Source organism: Perissodus microlepis, chromosome 11 (assembly GCF_051167445.1).
Source record: "Perissodus microlepis isolate ML-2025 ecotype Zambia chromosome 11, ASM5116744v1, whole genome shotgun sequence".
NCBI lineage: Eukaryota > Metazoa > Chordata > Actinopteri > Cichliformes > Cichlidae > Perissodus > Perissodus microlepis.
The window spans coordinates 27,506,055-27,519,231 of NC_140471.1; the positions used below are offsets into that span (position 1 = coordinate 27,506,055).

At 39.4% G+C, this 13,177-nt stretch overlaps 1 protein-coding gene across 1 annotated transcript in view; it reads right to left on the reverse strand.

Moving 5' to 3' along the window:
- myom3 (myomesin 3) overlaps positions 1-13,177 on the reverse strand; it is a 71,362-nt gene that overhangs the window by 10,651 nt on the left and 47,534 nt on the right. Inside the window, exons 16-25 of the mRNA XM_084943920.1 lie at positions 11,962-12,136; positions 11,194-11,315; positions 9,073-9,260; positions 5,322-5,448; positions 3,675-3,856; positions 3,338-3,452; positions 1,418-1,574; positions 764-870; positions 370-414; positions 94-230 (exon numbers count right to left, since the gene is read on the reverse strand). Of these exons, the coding sequence (XP_084800046.1) occupies positions 94-230; positions 370-414; positions 764-870; positions 1,418-1,574; positions 3,338-3,452; positions 3,675-3,856; positions 5,322-5,448; positions 9,073-9,260; positions 11,194-11,315; positions 11,962-12,136 (1,355 nt within the window). The remainder of the gene's footprint in view (positions 1-93; positions 231-369; positions 415-763; positions 871-1,417; positions 1,575-3,337; positions 3,453-3,674; positions 3,857-5,321; positions 5,449-9,072; positions 9,261-11,193; positions 11,316-11,961; positions 12,137-13,177) is intronic.

A 13,177-nucleotide genomic window follows, 5' to 3' on the forward strand; every position in this document is an offset into this window, starting at 1 on the left:
AAAGGTCAGCAATGGTAGTATTTCTCAGGGTTTGTGAACTCCTCAACTCTCAAATTGGCAAGGACACAGGATAACCAGATCAGTGGCTCTTACCGGCGTGCTGGAGATTTCCCGGTCATTGAAGATTAGACGGAGCTCAGCTGCATTACTCAGACTCTCAGTTTGAAGCCAAAGCCGTACACTGCCTTTCTCAGAAACCTCCACCTGCCAGGCCGACTTCAGTGCAATCACTGCCAAAGATAAATTAAAGGCAGATTAAGTGATCAATATGTCATGAATAAATACTAATAACACTAATTCCAGTGATTAAAATAAGCTGATAGCACAATGTGAGCTCTTCCTCATATATTATGTCTTAGCAGTACGTACACGGATTTCTGACTTGCCAACTGAGTTCTTTGAGCCGTTCAAGATCTGGAAAAAAAAAGTCCAACAGAAACTCAAGGTTAATTATAGTTTGATTTGAACACGGGTTACATAATGCGGTTGTATTGTCAAAGTACTAGTGAATAGTGCAATAGTTGAAGATCAAGATCGATTGAGAACATCTGCTTTGCAGGGCGAGTGACCTTGTGGAAGCGGCTGTGAGCAGAATAATTACTCGCTTGCGAGAAAAGCTTGATAAAGCTTAAAATTAAAGGCTCTGTATATTCCTGCTGCTGTCAGCTTCTTCAATAACGCAAGAGACAACTGAACATTTTATATTCTGATGAGTGTTACATTTAGAAAGGGGCAAGGGAAGCTAGCAAGTTTACCACTTTACCTTCAGCTGTGAAATCGTAGCTGGACGACTGCTGAGGGTTGTCGCTCATGTTCACCGTGTAGAGACCCAGATCCTCCTCAGAGGGGTCTGCGAAGGTGAGGACTGACCTGACAGACAATGAAAAACAAACAGATGCATGTACAGAGATGCTGAAGCTGTCTTATTCCACCACATCTCAAACATGCGCTATTGAACTGAGCTCTGGTGAATGAGATGATTTGAGCTTTGTGACATGGCGTGATGTCCTACTGAAAGCAGCTATCAGAAGATGGGTGGGCTTATGCTGTTCATGCCAAATTCTGACCCACCATCTGTATATCGCAGCAGTAATCCAGCCTCATCAGACCAACACTGTTTCATAATCTTCTGTCTTCCAATGTTGAGCCTGTGTGAGTCCTGACCTCAGTTTCCTATTCTCACGAGTGGCACCTGGTGTGGTCTTCTCCTACTTGAAGCCTATCTGGTTCAAGCCTCGTGGTGTTGTGTGTACAGCGATGCTCTTTTTTATACCTCGGTTGTATCAAGTGGTTATTTGAATATGAAACTGAAATGCACCGAGTCTTTTTTACCTTTTTTAACTTCAAACACACTTTCCCGTTCATAAATGCTGTTGAAAAAATAATGATTGCTCCACATTGCACATGAAAAACCTACCTATTTGTCTTGGTTTCTGCTCTCACTCTCCCAGCACCAATTGGGTCTGTGTAATTTTTGCTCCAGAGGAATTTGCTCTCATCATTCATCTCAGCAGCTTCGTATCCCAAAAATATGAAGCCATCATCATCCACACCAATCTCAATGTTTTTGGTGCCTGAGAAAAAGAAGCCTGCTTAGAAGGGGTCGTGTATTTCACTTTATTCTACAGTGCTTCTGGTGTTGTAGCAGCATACCACTATATAAGTAATAGTCCATTTAGTGGCACCAAATTGAACATAGTGCATATGCTGGATAGTGCATATTTTTCACTGCTTGGGTGTACAACACTATCCAAAAGTCTTGGTCCATTCCTCATTTATATTTTGCAAGGAAAATGAGAAATAAGGGCATGAATGTATTGAAATGTGTGAATATAAATGGAAACACATTAGATAAGGCAAAAGTTTGTGCTATTTCAAGAAGCCTGAAAAATCAATGTTTATTCTCTTTTAAGCAAGCTTTAGTGTGCTTTCTTTAAGTGGACTTCAGGAATACTTCTACAGTGACAAGCTCTTTTTTGGATGTTGGCTGCCTTTTGATGATCCCACACTGCTTCAATAATGTCCGGGTCGGGGCTGTGGGAGGGCTGATCCATGACTGATAGTGTTCCACTGTGTGTTTTGGCATTCTGTTCGGGATCATTGTCATGCTGAAAAAAATTAAGCTATTGCCAATCAGACACTCCATGCTGGCTCCAAAGTGCAGTGATTTACACATTAGCCTAACAAATGAAAAATCACAGTTGGAATTTGGGACGAGACATACATCCCTTGGGGGTTCCATAAGGAAGGATATCTGGCATAAAAATCTGTCAAACATAATATGTTTAGCTACTTGCTGTGGCAACCCCATGAGCATAAGAGAGCAGCTGAGAGTAGCTTACCACTAAAATCCATCAAAATCTATAATTTTAGTGGATCAAAATCTGGCGTGATGTGAATCAAATTTGACAAGCTCTTGGCACGTCTCAGTCTTTTCGCCCTGTTTTCTGTCTTTAAAAATGAGTTCTGACAGCCACTCTTTCATGGAGTAATTTCTGAAAGGATTTAAGGATCAAATGAAAGGGTGGATCCATCTCTCCGGCCGTGTCAGGTCTTTGCTGGACTTTTCAAATTTTTTAAGGACATAATTGTCATATACTGTCCTTCCACAAAGCCTTAGAGCTACAGCTCAAGTCTACTTAAACAAATTACAAGGAACTCTGACTCTGTGTAAAGTACTGCATGTTTTGCTGGATATAAAATGAAAATAAAATGTATTTTTATTGATTTATTTCTAGGAAATCCACTTGTTTGCTTTGTTGTATAGAGCTAAAGCTGTTCCTGTTCCCTGTGTTTATGCTAAGCTGGGTTAACCATCTCCTGACTCCTCCTTCATATCTGACAGACGAATTTGAGATCTTTGCTAAGATCTTCTTTAGTCTTCTCATTAAAATTTTTTTTTTTTTTTTGCCTGTATTTATATAGCGCTTTACAAGTCCCTAAGGACCCCAAAGCGCTTTACACATCCAGTCATCCACCCATTCACACACAGGTGATGGCAAGCTACATTGTAGCCACAGCCACCCTGGGGTGCACTGACAGAGGCGAGGCTGCCGGACACTGGCGCCACCGGGCTCTCTGACCACCACCAGTAGGCAACGGGTGAAGTGTCTTGCCCAAGGACACAACGCCCGAGACTGTCCAAGCCAGAGCTCGAACCGGCGACCTTGCGATTACAAGGCGAACTCCCAACTCTTGAGCCACGATCGCCGATTTAATGCATATAACCTTTTGTTCCTTTTTAAAAACTCAACAAAAACAACAAACAAGTGTGCAGTTTTCCTATTATTACATACACATAGGAATTTTAATTTGTATAGTTTGTGTAGAAGCTTACCTGGTTGTGTCTGAGCTATCACCGGCTCAGAGGGCAGAGAGGCATGACCCACGCCAGCCTCATTGATAGCCGACACACGGAAACGATAGGTCTCACCCACCTGAAGTCCCGACACCTGGATGCCATTAGAAACACATCAAATATTTAACAGGCACTGTCATAATTCATCACAATCATTTAAACATTTTTACCCCCAGACTCACAAAGTAATGAAATTCTGGTATGGAGGTCAGAGATCATTTTTACACTGATAACAATCCAGTCATAGGCTAAACCACACCGTCATCGCTTGCCCTGTCACCTGATTAAATTTTGAACATGCTTATACTTCGCTCACCTTGTAATGCGTGTCAGAAATAGTTTTTTCACTCAGAGCAGTCCAGTTCTCTGATTGGTCACCCTGGCTGATTTCGAGCAAATAGCCAGTGACGGGGCTTCGTCCTTCATACAGTGGAGCAGCCCATAAGAGCACCAGGGAGCCGTTTCTCACCTCCCTGATCTCCAGGTCGTAGGGGCAGCCTGAGAAAGAGGAGAACAGATCATGGACTTTGAACGCAGGGCAACAATGTGAGGCCAGAAAAGTTCGGTAAAAGTACATAGACACAAAAACAGCACGTCTTTGTCACAGTGGAAAGTCATTACAGAGCAAACTATAAATAACAATAAAGTCAAAATGAGTACAATGACTTTCCTTAATCTACCCCGACTGACTTCATTCCAGAATGTGGTAGTTAATTTGCTTAATGATTTTGGGTCACTTTTAAATCATTAATGGCACAGAGGAAAGCCCATTTGCCAAGATTAACGAGCTGCGCTTTAAAAGTGGCACATTTGAGAGAGCCTTTTTCCATTTTCAATATTAATGGCACACAAAGCTGATATGAGCAGAGTCAGAGTGGCTGGGGTATCTACTGAGCCTCGACTCTGGACTCTAGGTAACCTAAAGGGAATGCCTGGAGACACCGCACAGGGCTGAAAACGCATCTCTCCTGCATTAAGTGTAGCCAACAGGCTTCAGATTGCTCTAAAAATATTTTCTACTGTTGGAATTGTTTTATTGCATTGAGAATAATCATTTCAGGCCTGCACGCACCACAGCTGTTAAATGTCTAAGCATTTATTTGGAAGGGGCAGCCAATCACAAGACTGAAAGGAAGCTGAGTTGGCCTGTTTCAGATGGAGGATAAACTGAGAGGCGGCATCAAATACAAGATAAGTGTTATTTTGAATCATGCAAAGCTGATGGTAGAGTCTACCATCAGCTTTAAAGAGGCCTGTGGGTGACACATCAGTCTAACGTCAATCATAAGTAAGAAAACAACAAAATTATTATTTATTGTTACTCCATTAAGAATGAGTCAAAATATAAAGCTAAAACTTTAACTGGTTTCATTTAACAAAAATATAGATACTACATTATTTCCATCATTAGTCATTTATTGCTTCAGTGACTTTTTCATTTCAGAGTTATTTATTTCAGTAAGCTGGATCCTCTTTAAAATAAATAAAGAATATATTTTATTCATAACAAAGACAGGTCCAAAAAACAGTTTTCCAGCTTCTAATAGCTGCAGTTCCACTAATGGATTCAAAAGTGACTCAGTCCCCGTTGACTCCCATGTTGAGATGCCTGACTTCAGAGATAAAATCACCATGTTTACAGTTAGTGTTTTTACTGCTGAAAAAAACACGACATGGTTACAGTTAATTTCCACTTCAAATTAATTTATGGTCAACCTTTGCACTGTATCCCAATATAAATGGTATTATATGAAAAAGGGCCACTAACTATATGTGTTGTGATGGAAGAAGTGTTTAGGGTCTTTAATTAAGTTAGGGGTGTATTGTTCAATGTGCTAATTCATGCGTGAAAGGGTTGCTCACATAAGTAAACCAGCGATAAGCAAAACAAAATGCAGAATAGATGATTTAAACATTTAAGTACTTTAAAAGTAAAGCATGCATAACGGAAATTTAATTTCACCTGGCTCTGGCATCGTCCACTTCTCACATAGGAAAGCTTCACTGGGTTCAGACGGTTTCCCGATGCCCACCACGTTGGCAGCAAACACACGGAATTGGTAGAAATGTCCGCTTGTCAGGTTGCAAACCTGCAGAAACATTTACAGTACAGTTCACAATGCACCTGTGTCTTGGGGTAATAGAGTGATTAAATTCGTTTATGGCACCTTATTGTAATACTGAGTTGTAATATTACTCAGATCTTCCCAATTGTTAAAGCAAAGCTGTTCCCTGGTCATGAAACTGGTAAATACATAATTTATTATTGACATATTACTTGAGTATTGCCATTCTATAAGCTGTATTTGTTTTTGTTTTCCTTAAATTGATTTTCTAAATTATTTTAATACTGTTTCTAAGAACATCAGTGTAGTGTTATTTATCTGGCACAAACAGTGATTAAAGCTTTTATTCATATAAATCAAAACCAAGTACTTGAAAACATGGATACGATGTCCCATCAAGCAGGGACAAAAAGCTCCCTCATCGAACAGTTAAAGCCTCTTGACTCAGGAAGGCATTTTACGACATATTTTCTCTGGAGATGCTGCCACAGCATTTTTCTGCAGCCTGTCCCCAGACACTTCTGCTTTGGAAAGACAGGCGAACCAGCCTTATTGATTGCCTCATTGATCTTTCTATTCACAGCCACTTAGACTTTAAGGCCCTTATCGGCGCTGTGAACACTTGTGAACCTCTGCTTCTACTTTCAGCTCTCCACCAGCAACTAATTGACACAACCACGGAGAGCTTTCTTCACTGCATCTAAAATACGCCACCCGACACCTGCTGCCATGCTCGGATCATCAAGCTACAGAACCCTGGGCACGATGGTGCATGGGCCCTGTGCTCATTGCCAGAATGCTCTCTGGACAATCCAGCCTGCAACAGTCTGCAAGTCCCTTTATTAACTAACGATCCCCCTCTAACCACACTTAGGTGGAGCAACAATCATGGTATTAGACTGAGATAAAGCCCATCCCAAGTAATGACTGCAAATTTCATCCACTAGATGGCAAACAGGATGCATGTGATTATTAAAGAACTATTTTCCATCCTCCAGTGGGACACCTTTTTTTACAGAGAGTTTTATCAGCAAAGCATCTGCAAGGTTGGCTGATGAAAGGCTGAAAACATGACCTGTACTTCACCTAGATTTGAATTTATCCATATTTTTTCTTTTGCAGCTTCTCTACATTTTAGGAGTAAAATATCCTATTTTCTATTCCACTGTATTCATCTGAAGTTTTTTTTGTTGTTATTTTGCAGGTTAGGAAAGATTTTTCATTAAAAAAGGAAGAATAAAAAAAGAGCAGGTCATCTACTGATCAGAAGGTTGGTGGTTCGATTCCTGGCTTCCCCTAGTCCAGACTAGGGGAATATTAACCCCAAATTGCTCAATGCATCCATGTGTGTGAATGTTACTTAGATCAACGTGCTTGTGCGAATGGGTGAATGCACAAGTTGTGTAAAGCGCTTTGAGTGCTCAGAAGAGTAGAAAAGCGCTATATAAGAACCAGTCCATTTACCAGTAGTTGTACAGTATTTTATTGATACTTCTACTTAAGTGAGCAATCTGTGTACTTGTTTTAGTTAAGTGAGAGAAAAACAGGAGGTTAAAGTATGTTTTTGTCTTTTAAAATGGGCTCCTGATGGTCCTTTGTGACAGCTAAAGCAAATAAGCTTCCAAACCAAAATCATGAGTACAGCTCCAGACAGAAAAGCTCAAAATTGCAGCACAATCGATGTTCTAATGACTCTAATTTGCATCCAGGAAGCCAGCAACTTGATTCAAATGAAGGCTCATGCCGATTCTGTGCTTCTTGAAGATGTAATGTTGAAAAGGCTTGTTTAGTCCAAAAGGGGGCGCTGCATGTTCTCATCACAGGGTTTCTTCTTCAGCAAAAGGGGTCTCCAATCCTCAAAAGTCTGCACTTTGCAACACGCGGGGCTAATCTTGATTTATGGTGGCACAGTCATTTTCGTTCTAATTGGCTTTGTCTTTGTTTTTCCCAGGAGCCAAAACCAGCCACTCACACATAACACATTTGCACAATGTCTAATTACAGAGCACCTGTAATCTCTCTGAGACAGGTTAAAGATTTAACTTTCCTCTGGGTCTCCATGGACACTGCTTGTTGCCTAGTGACACAGCCAGTGCGAGGGAGCTTTGGCCGTTATTGCCATTATTTAGAGGCAACTGCAAAATCCAGAAATAACTTTTATTATTGTCATTATTATAAAAGTCCTTAATGCAAGGACTAGTAAGTGACTAGAAATCTCTCTGTGCACTTATTCTTTTTTTTTTTTATTATTTTCATCAAAAGTATAACAGCATGTTTTTTGTTTTTCTGCTGCTGTCAGTAAGTGGAAAACATGCAAACATGTTTTCTGCTGACATAAGGAAACACTGCATAACACTAGCACTTTTGTATTGTTTATACTGTCCATACTAACTGTACAATGTTTGATGACTGTATGAATATATCATAATAACAACAATGAAAACAATACCAGCCTGCTGTTGTTTTGCAGGTATAAGTTTTACCATGTTGGCATTCTACCTTAAAGCTCTAGGCTTACTGTCTTAGCTGCTAATTAGCACAGACAAGTCTGGAATCAGTGTTGAACCAATCTTGGTGCTAAATCGTGCCGCATGCTAAAGAGGACGCCGATGTCTTGACATTTTTAAAAGCAATCCATCCAAACAGTTTGACATTTTTCTAATTTAAAAAAATTACAGCTGTACACAGAAATTGACTATAAAAAGGGGATGAGCTCTATTTCCCAAGGAAGTTGAGATCCTTCAACATGTGCAGCAAAATATTGGAGATCAGTCAGCTGTGGAAAGTGCAGTCTGCTTAACTGTGATCTGCTGGAGAAGAAGCATCAAAGCTGGTGACAACAACAGACTGACTAAACTGATCAGGAAGACCGACTCTGTGACTGGCTGTAAACTGGACACTTTTAAGGCTGTGGTGGTGACGAGGTCACTGAACAAACTGCTCTCCATCATGGATAGTGCTGACCACCCTCCACAGCACTTGCTGGACAGGCAGCAGCCGCGCCCCTTACCTAACAGACTGATTCAGCTCAGCTGCCACGATGATAAGCAAATGCAATAACACTCTACAATCCAACATATCTGTCTGGCACGTAATCATGTTTCCTTTCATTTACAAAGAGTATTGACATTGCTGCTTTGTCAGGGTATCTGTAGCTCAACAGGTAGCGCAGGTCGTCTATGCATTGGAAGGTTGCTAGTTTGATCCCTGGCTGCTCCAGTCTGTATGCCAACTATCCTTGAGCAAGATACTAACACTAGAGTAGGAAAGCGCGATACAAGAACCAGTCCATATATTCTTTAAAAAAATATTTTACATTATTATCATTATTATTAATAATAATAATAATAATAATAATAATAATAATAATAATAATAATAATACTATATTCTCCTGTGACATAGGAATTTCCCAAAATGGGTTAAATAAAGAATTTCTAATGTTAACTTATCATTTTAAATGGAGAAAAATGGTCTCTTTAAAAACTGCATTGCAAAGTCTGCTCTGCTTTCTGTGCCAGTCTGGTTGACAGCAGACATTTCACTGAAATCCCAAAACTGTGCCTGTGTCTGTAACTGTAACCAGACCATCACCTAAGTCAGCACTTAAATTTCAGAGAAATGATCCAAAACTTTCAGTATTACCCACCTTGAACTGGCGCTCTTTGACAGGTTTGACGTTGACCTCTCTCCATATTTCCATGCCCTTTTCCTTCTGGTCCAGATAGTAGCCACATACAGGGCTTCCCCCGTCAGAGAACGGAGCCCTCCAGCCCAAAACCATCTCTGACCCAGTGCATAGCAGAAGGACGATGGCAGAGGGAGCAGAAGGAACATCTGGACAAGCAGAAGGAATTGGGGAAAAAAATACATATAGATGAGAAAGTCTCAGCAGGCACTCCTTCTTGCTAAATAGACCAAAAAATGCCAATAACTCTCTGGCCGACAACAGCTTCTGTCCAAATTTTCAATCTCACAACTCTAGGCCTACATTAGACTTTCTCCAATGATAACGAAATAAATATTCACCTCATATTCTATTTGACAAAAATGCATTCCTCACAAAGAATTGGATTCAAGCTATTATCCCACAGGTAATGGTAGAGTAGCAGAATAGATGTGAGATTATTCTGACAGTGAGTGCCAAGTGAAATGAGTCATAACTCTACTATACTGCAGGCTGCAGAAAGCATATTATCTGAGACTGCAAGAAGGGTCAGTGGCTTTTCATGTATAGTCAGTCTCTACCGGATTAGTCATTTGGTAGCGCTTACTTGACAAAACATATAGACTGTTATGTGACAGGATCACAATTTCCATTAGATATGATAACAAGAGCAGTGAACAGTGATGTGCTATATTAATGCAAGCTTTGATTTCTCTGCCTTCTTTGTTAAATATTTTCTAAAAATGATTTTGCGCTACCTAAAATGCTGCAACTATGTGGAGGACACCAAATAACAAATGTAGGGTGAATGTTGGAAGCTTTTCATTGTCCTGCTTTACAATGCATATGCATTAACGGGGAGGACTCGTGAGGCTGCAAATGAAAACTACCAGTGAAAAACAAAAACCCATTCTACCAAGACTGAGTGAAAGCTGAGAAAAAGCAAAAAAAATTATTAAACTGTGATGAGAAGTTTACAAACACACATTATGGACATGAATGTCATGATAATTTGGGGTTTTAATGATTGACCAGGTCAAAGAAATCCAGAGTGGAGTGTTTTCACAGCGTACATCTTTAATAACTGAGGGCAGAAGTTTGAATTTGTTTTGGGTTTTCTATAATCCACACATGGTCAAAATTATACATAGAGGCTGAAAAATATACATACATTCACTTAAATAATGTATAATAAGTGGTGCTGAAGGTTCTACAGTGTCTTTTTAAATGACAATACAAAGGCCGATTAACTTCTCGTTAGTGATCTTGATTGACTTCAGCTGGCAGTTTCTCTTTTCTAGCATTGAAAATGATTTATTAGACGGCACTTATTCGATTGACCGATCAGACCCATGGGAAAATCTGAGGATTTCAGTGAAGATCTAAGCAGAATTGCAGATTTAAACAAGTTGTGAAGGAGCCGTTTGTAAACAACTGCAACAGATTCTAAGATTATCAGTAAAAACAACTGTACATAAGTACAACTCATTTGGATGAATCATCACTTTGCTTGGAAGAAGACTCAAACGGTCACCTTCAGATGACAGGAAACTGATTGGGATGTTTAAGACAACCCAGGAACCACCGAGTCTCAAGCCACAGGAGCTGGCACTGCTGGAGGTCTACATCACCATGGAGAGGATGTTGACTAAGACAGAAACCCCTACTCTAAAATCAACACCTTGAAGATCAACTGAAATGTGTAGCTGCCCTTAGGCTAACTTTACACTTCACTAATGGGCTTCTCAAAGCCCTGGCCTCAACCTTATTAAAAATTTGTGAACTCCACTTAAAAGCCAAGAAGCCAACCAATTTAAACTCCACCAATTCTGCCAAGAAGAGTGGTCAAATATCCAGGTTGAAATATGTCAGATGTTAAAAGAAATCATTAAAATCTCAAATTATCATGACATTCATGCCTATGATTAGCATATGCATACCACAACTGTATACCAAAGAAACCCCTGAACATACTCAGCACTCACTGCCATTTAAAGATTATAATATAGTGTAAGTGCTCTGAGTTAGATGCTCAATAACAGAATTACAAAATATTTACAAAATATTTAGTATTTTATGTTTTTGTCTGACAGGCATGCTTACAAATGGCTGATTTGACCACGATGGGTTGAGACTCATCTGAATAGCTGCTGTTTCCTGCTCGGCTCACACACTTTACTCTAAACACGTAGTCCTTCTGAGTCTTGAGGCCATGGACTGTAAACCTGAGGAGAGATTATGTTCAAATCACATATATTGTAGTTCTGCCTTTTCTATGATATTCATTTCTATTTCTTTTTGACTTTATGTTTTTAATTCCGTTCATTTCCAGAGTTGATTTGCTGATTTCAGTTAGCTTTTGCAGTTTGAACATACTTAGTTGTAGTCTAATTTCAGTGTAGTTTTAGTCTTTTTAAGTATTAATGTCAGGTGGGCCAGAGGCAGGATTTAGAACAATTACTATAGATGTAAAATGAAAAGAAAGAACTTTTTGAAAGCAGTCTCTTAGGTGTCTAAAGCCTCAATAAATATTCCCATCAAAGGCTCACCAGACAAGCTGTCATAACAAATTATACCAATACTAAAAGCAAGACTAAAGAAATCTGAAAGTAATATTGATTTTATTTTCAGTTTTTCTGCTAAATTAAAGAAACATATCTGTTTACACTTAAAAAGTTTGTGTTTTATTTGAATTTAATTCAATTTCTTTTTATATCTACTGTGAGTTTTAATATTAGTTTTTGTTAACTATAGTAACCTTTATTTATCATGCATATCACTTACAATTATCTGTAAATGGCCTATGAAATTAGATCATTTTGACTGTCACTATAACTTAATTTTATTCATACTAACATTTTACCCACATACCTGTTTTTAGCAAAGGGCTTGTTGTTAACTGTCTTCCAGTTGTGTTTGCCAGCTTCACTGTAGTACAGATAATATCCCAGGATGCCGTTTTTGTCTTTGGGCTCTTGCCACTGCAGCAGCACAGAGGTGTCTGTGTCTCTAATTGCCATGACAGAGTGAGGTGGAGCTGGCACAGCTGGTGGGAATCAGATAATAAACAAAAAAAATATCAACTAAAACCACGAAACTTAAAATGGTAAAAGGAAAACTGAATACAAGATAGAAAACACCTATTTTTCTATCAATAATCTCCTCAGGAGTTGGCCCACAGTAGAGCTTGAAGATTGTAACTTTGTTGTTTTCTATACTGAAATAATCTAGAGTAGCATTATAATTCAAGGACTCTATCATTGCTTCCCTGTCTTGTTTGACTTGTGTATACACACATGCACTCACACACACCTACACTTGATCTACAGGTCCTAGAAATGCCTGTGTGGGCTCTCTCTGGGTGACTCTAACACTGGCCAAAGGCGTGATCATGAATGGTTGTCTCTCCTTATCTCTCTGATAACCAACCTGTCGAGAGCGTACCCTGCCTCTTGCCCCATGTCAGCTGGGATAAGCTACCACACAACCCTGAACTGGATAAGAGGTAGGAGATGGAAGGACTTATTATAATTTAACTACTGGTTTCATAATATAATACTGGCACCCCTGGTGTTTAGATTGGTTCTAAACCTTGCTTTCACCATGCAGCTTTCTGCCACTGGGTATGAAATCTTCTGGGAAAATGAAAAATCATTGTGCAACCAAAAAAGGAAGATGACTTTTGTTTTTCCCAGTAGCTACTGGCAGTTTTCTGCACATAAAACACTGGATTCTATAGGGTGCATAGCAATAACTGTAAAAAAATCTACCCTTAAAAGGAAAGAAAACACACTACCTGTATATAAGGCAGAGAAATATTATTTTACGTGGACTTACAATATCATTACTTTTTACTGCTACAGTTACATATCACATATTCTTGGATTTAACAAGTGATATCTGCCCAGCCAACCCTGGTTGGTGTTTCTGGGTCAAGTCTGCCAAAAAGTAAATGAATAGACTCATCATATATTCATATATAGGTACAATATAAAATTATACCTATTGTTGTGCATCGAGATATTCACATTCTGTTATTCAGACATGTGGAGGACCCCTTTTCTCTGTCACAGTCAATTTTGGGAGC